Source organism: Wolffia australiana, chromosome 8, assembly GCF_029677425.1.
Source record: "Wolffia australiana isolate 7733 chromosome 8, ASM2967742v1".
In the NCBI taxonomy this organism is placed as follows: Eukaryota; Viridiplantae; Streptophyta; class Magnoliopsida; order Alismatales; family Araceae; genus Wolffia; species Wolffia australiana.
In genome coordinates, this window is record NC_135842.1 from 12,696,370 (window position 1) to 12,706,596 (window position 10,227).

The 10,227-nt window shown below is 36.4% G+C and overlaps 1 protein-coding gene across 1 annotated transcript; it reads right to left on the reverse strand.

The window, feature by feature from the left end:
* Positions 1-855: 855 nt before the first annotated feature.
* Positions 856-7,965, reverse strand: LOC144706467 (uncharacterized). Its single transcript, XM_078579435.1, has 12 exons — positions 7,020-7,965; positions 5,239-5,328; positions 4,926-5,162; positions 4,536-4,754; positions 4,301-4,433; positions 3,475-3,621; positions 2,644-2,705; positions 2,485-2,564; positions 2,104-2,177; positions 1,984-2,021; positions 1,397-1,454; positions 856-1,310 (listed from the first exon to the last, which is right to left on the reverse strand). Coding segments are annotated over exons 1-12 (2,004 nt in total). The 5' UTR covers positions 7,884-7,965; the 3' UTR covers positions 856-1,308.
* Positions 7,966-10,227: the final 2,262 nt, after the last annotated feature.

A 10,227-nucleotide genomic window follows, 5' to 3' on the forward strand; every position in this document is an offset into this window, starting at 1 on the left:
TGAAGTGACTAATTCCAATGAAAATATCCACTAATAATAAATCTATATGCATGAATATGATGATTATAAGCATGCTATCAGATAGCAAATAGAAGTATCATGGAACATAATGATGAAAAGTGTGATGAGTGGCCATTCACCAGGAATACAAGGACATATCAGTTACGTAGATAACAAGAAAAATCTCATCTCATAGCTGAACAAACTTACTTTATTTGTCGTATAACCAAAGTCTCTAAAAATTTAAAACTTAATTGGAACCAGAATGAAGAAGAATCAATGGCAGAAAACTTGCTAAGGTAGGCTGGAAACAATTGAAAGAGTCATTTGTTGAACAAAACACTGAAAAGAATCACTAGACTGAAAGGAATACTTAATTATAATTTAAAAGATGTTTCCCATTGAAATAATTCTTAACAATATATTTCCACTATAGATGGAAACAGAGATTGAAGTGAAAATGTAGTGTAATAAACAAGGCAAAATATAAATTTAAAATAATGATGAATATTACATCATATGACACAAAATTGAATCCAAATAAGAATAAGAATATGGGACAGCTAGTTCAGTTTAACGCATCACTGAAATGATTCTACCTGTCCGGGGTCCAATAAAGAACAAGTGCAACGAAAGTCAAATGGCAGTCACTGTTTTATTAGTTTAACAGATTTGCAAGATTGCACATTTGATGAGAATGATGAAATAAATCGTTGGACAGATGCTTTAAGAAAATATTGAATAACTGAAAACCGAAATTATTTAATAAGATGTGAGCCGTGAAAATGACGCTACAGAAGAAAAAAAGTATAGCACAATTAAGGATAAGAACTTAAAAAAATAGAGAGATCAAGCTTCAAGTGAAGAATTTTTATAACATAAAGCCAGTGATTTACTTGATTCTAATTTCATCCAAAAAAACCAAACCATTTGTACAAGACGCCGTTCAAGCTAGGCGGAGAACGTCAAATGTCAGGGTGAAAACAAACTAAAGCTTAATGTAAATAAAGATCTCAGGGTGATAAAATAACTCCTTGTACAAAACTAACTTTGCCCCCGCCCCAAACCATCGAACCTCCTACCTTCATCCAGCTCCACTTAATCCTAATGTTAACAAAGTATGATCGACTGAGGATTAATCAACAGCAAGAAACAGACAAAAGATTGCCACCAAGGAAAATGCCATCCAGTAAGCAACTCAAGGGGACTCAATATAATACTTGGCTTTATGCACTTGATAGTTCTCTCCTTCCCCTAGATACATGAATTCTTTCATTGGGCATCATCCTCCAGAAAGCTCCAAGATTTTCCTAATTAATGAAGAAGAAATTACCCATGGAAAGATTCGACAAATATCAGTAGTTCAAGGGAGTAAAAAGAATGTTAAAACACTTACATCTTGTGTAAGGACCAGCCCTGTAAGGAGGATTTCCTGATCTCCCATATGGTGGATACTGGAAAGAAAGTACAGAAGTATCATTATGGGAAGAAAGGAATGTCTTCTTTGACTAGAAAACGAAATGGTTGGCTCTAACTATGTCACAGTATAAGACAAACTATACACTTCGTTTGCAGTTTCTTCAGGAGTTGGTTGACGATGACGAAGTCTTATTGTCATCATCATCCATTTGTTTCAATCTTGTCACTGTTACTTGGACGAATGTTAATGACACTGATAAATTCAACTTATAGATGATACTGATGACGACTACCCTCGGAAACTGGACGATAATGACAATGACTGACGACATAGTCCGTGCTCTATTTTCGCCAGTAAACCAATTGATGATGATGAAGATGACAAGGCTCTTGAAAACCAGATGACAATGCTGACGAGAATGATTGCTCTGGGGAATTGGATACGTCATTGATGAAACAGGACCCTAGTTTTTTTTTCCAAGATATTAATATTTTGTCCTGATTAGTGAAAAAAGACCGGAATGCATAGTTTTATTTTATTCAACTCAAGATAAATGAACATGCCTGGTATGGAACGTCAAGTGTCCCTCCGTAGCTGGGCCCTGTAAATAGGGACTTCGTATCAAGATAAAATCATTCTGAATGAACCGTTCACAAGTCATTAATATATTCTCAGAATCATACCCACTCCATACTGATCATAACTTGGCCGATGGTAGTAATCATACCCTCCCCCATTATGGGGAAAAGAGCCATAGCTGAAAAAAATAAAACAAGAAATTAACTCCAAAGTGTCTACTACATAACTGCACCCAATAACCTAAACCATAAGGCCATGAAGAAGCAAACAACAATGCGTAAATATCTAGAAGGCTGTTAAAATAATGTCACAATCAAACCAGAAACCCTTAACCAAAAACCATATGGCTGTGATGACACAAACAACAACGCACAAATGATACAATCACACCCGAGCCCTAATCCATAAGACTGTGGGGAAGCAAAAAATGTGGAAATATCTAGAAAGCAATTGAAGCGGAAATGTCACAGGGCAGAAGAAACAACCTTGGGCTTGTACCCGGATAAGGGACATCCATCCGGGAACGGGGATATGTCCTGTATTCGTCATAGTTCATATCCTCTTCCTACAGGAAATAAGTAAAAGCATTGACATTATGATACTGCATCAAAAGAACGGGGATATGTCCAATTCGGAAAAGCTACCAGGGCATATCGTGTTCGCTTCCCTCCACGTGGTGATATTCCATAATCGGGAACATCAGGTTCTGGCCAAATGAACATCTCATCAGTATTCTAGAGTTGAGACTGACGATCAGCAAAATTCATAAACTATAAATGTACGGAGGGAACTCATTATAGGATTATTTCAAACGAATATCCGTCAATTATTTTGTATCTCTATTGGGTTTACAAGTTATTCAACGAATAATTTACCCACGATGACATCATTCATAAGAATATGTGCGAGATTCATACACGGCATCTCTTTCTTCTTCGAGGGTTCTGCCATTTTTATTTTTCCACATATAATTTCTTCATCTGTATCTTCAATTTTTCAAACCTTGTGAAATTCTCCCATTGAGCCCTGACTAATTGAGTCCGTGTAATACCCACCTATTAAAAAAATCCCTCATTTTCAATGTTTGGTACTAAAAATAACGACACTCAACTACTATTTTTCATGATTTGATGCGTAAACACAACTTATCTTGCTAGCTGTCATTACCCAGAATATAAGGGAACTTAAAACAAAAACAACGAACTTTATCCAAAAGTTTATCCCGAATTAAGGAACTCTATCCAGAAGTTTACAATACAGTATGTTTTCAAAAAAAAGTTTACAATACAGTAGATCTGATTTATTGTAGGTATATAGAAGAAAAGTCTTTTCTTTTGCCAAGAAACTAACCCTGGAAGGCATATAAGAGAAAAGAAAACAATTTGCTACAGAAAAGAGACCCACCCGGAGAAATATAAGTTTAGCATACCAAATTATTGGTATCTGTTCCATGAGAACAAACAAAGATGACTTACCTCTGGGGTAATTCATTTCCCTCCAACTCGCACGCTCTCTAGGAATATGAGGAAAGTCACGATAACTAGAGCCATTGTCTTCTCGGATGTTGACACGTCTACCCTTCGATGGTTGCCCTTGCATGGAGTTCTTTGCCTTCGGGCCACCTACAGATTCTCCAGATTAAAAACATATATTAAATATTATAATGGTGTTCTTCTGCAATCTATAACATGGCAAACATTTATTCATTGTGGCTATTAACTGACTGCAGGATCCAGGGGCGAACAATGAAAGAGTAGTTTCCAAAATTACACACTTAAACAATAAAGTTTTTTTCCTGGAAATGAGGAAATATCTTTAAAATGGGAAATCTCATCAAACCGACCATGGTCTTGCAAATTGTGAGAGGATCTCACTCTCGACAGAAATTTTAAAACACAAAAAATGAAGGCAACTCAAAATGACATTAACGTCAAAACCAAACGATAATTCGATGGTGAAAATTTCGAATTTAGACAAACATGGGGTTCTCACTCTTCAGGCATCTGGTGTCAGGAAGATAATTTTGATTTGCGGTTACAATAAATACCATGTCATGTGATATTTTAGTATTCAGTTAGGGACGGTAATGGACGCTGAAGTCCGTAGCAAGGTGTCAAGAATATAAGTAGATAAGAAGCAAAAGAGAGCAAGATTATAACCACCAAAAATAATAGGCAAAATAACGGAAAGATAAAACCAAGATAGAATGGTTTTACGGGTCAAATTTTCAAGAACTTGAAAAAAATGCCCTTACAGGAAAATATTAGAATGACAAAAATAACCAAGAAAAAGAAGACAAACTTGACGAGCGAGAGGACTGGTGCCTAGTAGGCGCTGGTCTGCCCATGAAACTGTCTCTTTCGCTTGTTCTTGAAACTGCTTTATTTTTCTTGCTTTTTTGTATGGGCTTGGCAATCGAAACTTTCAGATTAGCCTGGCAAGCAAGAAAGCAAATTATTACATTTATAAAGAAGTTACACGATATAAAATATGTATTTATAACTTCAAAAAAAAATGTGTATTTATAATCGAGAACCTGTGAGCCAATAGCACTTGGATCTTTATCAAACAACTCGACGCAGGAAAGGGCAGCTTCCCGAGTGGAGAAGTTAACAAACGCGTAGTCCTTTCTTTTTGCTGACAGCATATTCCGAGAAAGTGCAATTTTTTCAACATCTCCATACTTTGCAAAGCACTCCCTGACAAGATTCTCATCCCAAGAATCCGGAACACCTTCTACAAAAACAGCTTTTACCTGAATAAAGACAATTAAAAATTACAAAAAATTAAATTCCGCGCTAATGATGAAGAAAATGTTTAAAAATGAAATTCAGCACAAGAGTATATCTCTTTGCAGTTCCAATGAAACGTAAAAATTAACAGGTAATTTAATATCCTTGAAGATTTATTATACAATGAAAGCTACCTTCTCCAACTCTTCTTCATCTGGTTCATTATACGGTTCAGCCCAAGCAACCTTGAGAATGCGTCCTTCACCAAAAGCATCTTTATTCTGGAGTTTCTTAAAAGCAACTTGTGCTTCTCTATTTGTCTCAAAATCAAGAAAGGCAAAGCCGCGATTGGAGTCAGGATCTTTGGGATCGGGCATTAGTGTCAGTGAGTCAATCTTATCGATTCCAATCCCATGCAATATCTTGGAAATCTGCAAAAAATGTAAAATAAAATAAATTTCGGAACATAAAATCAAGTCTGAGAAACTCAGAAAAAAGGAAATTCACATCTTCTTTCTTCCACTTCCTGTCGATGTTTCCGAGGTATAATGTGTCGTTGCCCTCAAGAGCTGCCGCCGCACACTGCTTCCCACAAACCTAAATTTGAAAAAGGAAACGATAAAAAGAAAGAATATAAACCATAGTGACATTAATAATACAGTAGTCGAGTATTTTATACTGTAAAAACCAAATTTCAGATTAATAAAAGGATAGTAATAGTAGATATATCATTGAAATTTTCTTTCACTGAAATTTTTTAAAAGATTGTATATGATTTTCAAAATCCCAACGACAAAAATTTGCTCACGAAGAGCTGCCCCAAAAATACCCTTCTTATTTCAGGCATGGAGGACTGCCTAGAAAATTTCGATTTTCAGTTTTATTAATAATACATTGCATGAGATCACATAAATACAGGCCTTAGACTAAATTTGTACCAGACGAAACTCAAATACATAGGAGAATACGGAGACCGTGTGTTTCATCCAGTAAAAACCTAATTCCAGATATATTAAAGGAAAATACTGTATATTTACAACTAAAATACTTTCACTAAATTGTCAAGAAAATATAACCGTAGGATTTTCATATTTCAGAAAGAAATAAAAGATAAAAGAAACAGATAGATGAAATAAACCACACTAGTTATCACAATAACAGCTCCCCACTAGTTTCATGGGGTTCACAAAGAATTAATTTGAATTTTGAATTGCTTCATTCACTGGATGTGCCATTGAAAGTACTACAGAACATGAGAAGTAGCGCATTACATTCTAATATTCTTCATCCAAAAAATCCTGAGTAAAAGTAAAAATTTCTGAAATATGTATAGCAGTTTAACGTCTACAGTCAAGAAATATTATCAAGGTGCCAATTACGCTGACCAGTTCGGATTATTATCTGGGACATTTATCTCCATTTTTTTTGCCCGATTTGAGTATACTATGACAGATGTCTAAAACCAAATTTGACGGCGACCTCATTCAGAATCGAGCATTGCCAACATATGGCACAGAGCTTCAGCTGAAAATAGATTTAAAGGCCCAGAGATCTATAAACCCTCAAAACATTAAACCCTAAGACATATTTCTAAAATTCGAAACCATAAACCCTAAACCCCCAATTCTAAACCCTAATCCTCGAAACCCTAAAACCGAATTGTAAGCCTTAAAACTCTAGACCCTGATTCCTTATTCTTGAACTCCAGAACCCTACACCCGACACCTTAAACCCTGGCTGATCACTTCTTTCACAGTACAAATCACAAATCTTTATGTTTTATCTGAAAAAGTTGCGATTCCTCAGACTAACAACCCAGCAATGCCTAGGAAATAAAGAGCAAATACCTGCGCTTAATCATAAAAATGTAAACCCTGACCCCAGATCCAACACCCAAACTCTGAAATTTTAAACTTTAGAGCCCTAAACCTATATCTCAGAGGCAGCTGATCGCTTTTGCACAGTAAACAAGTTTTTTTTTTTTATTCTGAAGAAAAGTTATGATTCCTCAGACTTCAAAAACAAACAATACCAAGGAAAAAGAAAATATCTCGACTTTAATAAAATTCAGCGACTGCCCATTTTCACCTTGGCTGGCGTGGCGTAAACCCTAACCCAAAAATTCCTATCCGTAAACATAGAAACCCTAAATCCTGAACAACACATCCTAAAAATCAATCTCAGAGGCGGCTGATTCAAATCACGATTAGTTCCCATCTAGTAAGCAGAAATTAAAGTTCCAAATATTACCAAAAACAACCAATGCCAAAGAAATAGAGAGAAAATACCTCGGCTTTAGATAACTCATTGACTGCTCGTTTCGCCTGGGCCGGCGTGGCATACCTCAAGAAAGCATACCCCTTGTTCTTACCCGTCCTTGCATCGATCATCAACCGAACCTCCACAATCTCTCCCACTTTCCCAAAAACCTCCCTCAAATCCTCCTCCTTCGCATCCTTGTGCAACCCACCAACAAAAATCTCCATCTTTCTTCGTTTCTGGCACTCCGTCAATCCCATCAACTCCCCACTGGTGCCCATATCCTCGTTCCTAATCTCTTCATTCTCACCACCTCGGGAACCTTCCACTTCTTCTACCTTCACATCCTCCACCGCAACCTTCGGTTTCTTCACATACTTCTTCACAATCACAACTTTCTTAACTTTCCTCACCTTCTTCTCAACTTGTTGAGCTTTTCCAAGATCCGGGTCAGCATTCTCCTCCCGGGGAGGTTCAGAATCGGGCTCTTTCTCCTTTTCTACAACAACAGATTCCTCTGTTTTCTTCGCGACTCTAACAGGAACCTTCCTTGTGACCTTGCGAACGATCTTCTTGGTGGTTCTTGGAGGTAATGCCTTGATGGGTACATCTCCGGACTCTGGATTGAGCTCATCTGAAGGCCCATTCCGGGCGGCGATAGAACACGGTTCTAGAACAGAGGAAGAAGAAGCTCCGTCGTTGAGGGTTTTCTGGGCAACTTCGACGTTTTCGCCGGTAGGGTTTTGCGCCGCCGGCTCGTTTGTAGGGTTTTCTGCGATTGTCTCCTCGGCTGCCACCTCCAAAGCGGCATTTTGAGCAGTTGTTCGGCGAGTAGCCGCTCGAGTCGTCTTGGCGATCTTCTTCGTCGCCCCGACTGCCTTCCTCGGAGGCATGTTTCCCTGCGAGAGGAGAGAGATAGAGAGAGGGGAAGGAGAGGGAAAAGAGAGATATAGAGAGAGAGAGAGATGAAGAACTGAGGGAGAGGTGGGGTCTCTTGGAAGGATATAAGTATATCTCTGTGAGAGTGTATGTTATGGCTGATTGATTTTTAAATTGGAAAGCCCAGTTGGCCCAATTGGCTCAATTGGCTCAATAGGCAAGAGGGCTGGGTAGACATGGTTGTTCGGTTCCTTTTGAGGCAATTTGTGAGAATTGTTCGTTCTGTTCAATATCAAATTCAAACAAATCATCGCACAGACCTCGGTGCGAATGGGCAAATTTTGTTCGAATGTGAGAATTTTGTTTGTCTTTGCACAAAAAAAGAACAGAACAAAGAACAAGGCCCCGTGCGGTTCTTTCGTGCGAATTTTTTTTTTGTTTCAAATGAACAGAACAGAACAACCATGTCTAGGGCTGGGTTACTACTGTGGTTTTATATTGGGGTTTAGTATTAGAATTGGGGGAAGGATGATGAATCGTCATCGTTTCATCCCAATCTTGCAACCGTCTTCCGTTGCACTGGTAGACAAAGGACTGTATGAAGTCATTTCTGTCATTAGTCATCAGTTATATGTCTGAGATGATGGATTAGTGATTACAAATCATCATCTGTTTTGTCCCAATCTGGCAACCGTCTTTCATTGCACTGGTAGACGGAGGACTATATGAAGTCATTTCTGTCATTAGACATTAGTTATATTTCAGAGATGATGGATTACTGATTACGGACAGAAGACTAAGAAGGAAAGAGTGGGCAGGAGTGACGGATGTATGAGTGGATGAGACTGATAATAGAATGGTGGTGATGATGAAATGTGGAGGGATGACAACCGAGACAAGGATGAATCCTCTAAATGGATGGCTGAACAGGCAGTGTTTCATTTCCATCATATTCATTTGTGAATGTTTCCTGTCATTCATCCTATACATTAATTTATAAGATTACAAATGCCCACTTTCTTAGATTATTTTCTCTAGGTGAACACTTGGTTTTTCTTTTTATCTTTTTCTACCAAATGACTAGTTTTTTTTTTGTTTTAAAAATATTTGATCTCCTTGATGTTCACATTATTTTCATCTCAAATTCCAAAAAAATTATTAGACATAAAACAAATGCAAAATTTAAAAATATATGCAAAATTTAAGATGTGCTGGGGACAAATAGAGAGAGCATAGCTCCATGTGTTGAAATGAAAACATGAAACATTTATTTTGGTTTTGGATAGTGTCACTAATTGTGTTTGATCAATTATATTTGTGTAGATTCTTCGGTTTTCGAAATAAAAGGATACATATTGATAGGGATTTAAGGTTAAATAATATATTGCCCAAAAAGGCATAAGGGATTTTTAATTTTTATGTCCAATATATATATATATATATTGTCTGATTTATACATCAAGATTAATGATCTACATTATCTTTGAGGAGGTGACAAGTTATTTCATAAATATTGTCTTTCGATAAATTTCAATACTTAATCATGATTAGTCCCACGTATGCAAGCTCTGTCATTTAAAAATATACAAATTTTAAACGAAATTGGTTTATAAACTTGAGTGTGAAGTTTGAGTGGTACATCATGGGCCACGTTTTTTTATATTTAAACAAAAATTGCGGGCAAACAAATAATTGATCATCTAAAATTGATAAATTGGTTTATTAAATACGAGTTCATCATGAATCATATATATAGTACATGAATCTGTCAAGACCACGTCCCTGAGTTGTTTTTATTGGGAAAGTACATGTTTTCTCCAAATACCATTCATTTGGGATGGCAGAAGATATATGTGATTTTAAAAATAGATGTTTCTGATAAAAGTAGTGGTAGGAGAAATGGGTCGTGAGAAATAATGAATTGTGTTGGAGAAGTATTGAAAATTACTTTTCATGTAAGCTAAGACTAATATTCTCATGAATCACAAGCATTATTGTCAATTAAATGAAAACTTGTTTCAGTAACCCCTCCGTCTTAAACCTACCTAAATGTTCATAAAAATAAGTAATTTTCTTTGAGAAAATACTCTCAAGAAACTTGCAGAAAATCATAGAATGCTTGAAAGTAAAAATTTCCAGACTTCATTCATAACTTGAAATCCCATGAATTAATTCTAAAAGCTCCATAAATGATGTTCTAAAGGTTATATTTTGGCATCCTACATTCCATATAATAAATTTAGACTGCCCTATAAGTTTTGGATGTATAATTAAAAATTTATCAAAACTAGGAGAAACAAGGTCAACAAACATTAAATGTTTAATATAATCCAATTTTGTATCAAATGTTGATTCTAG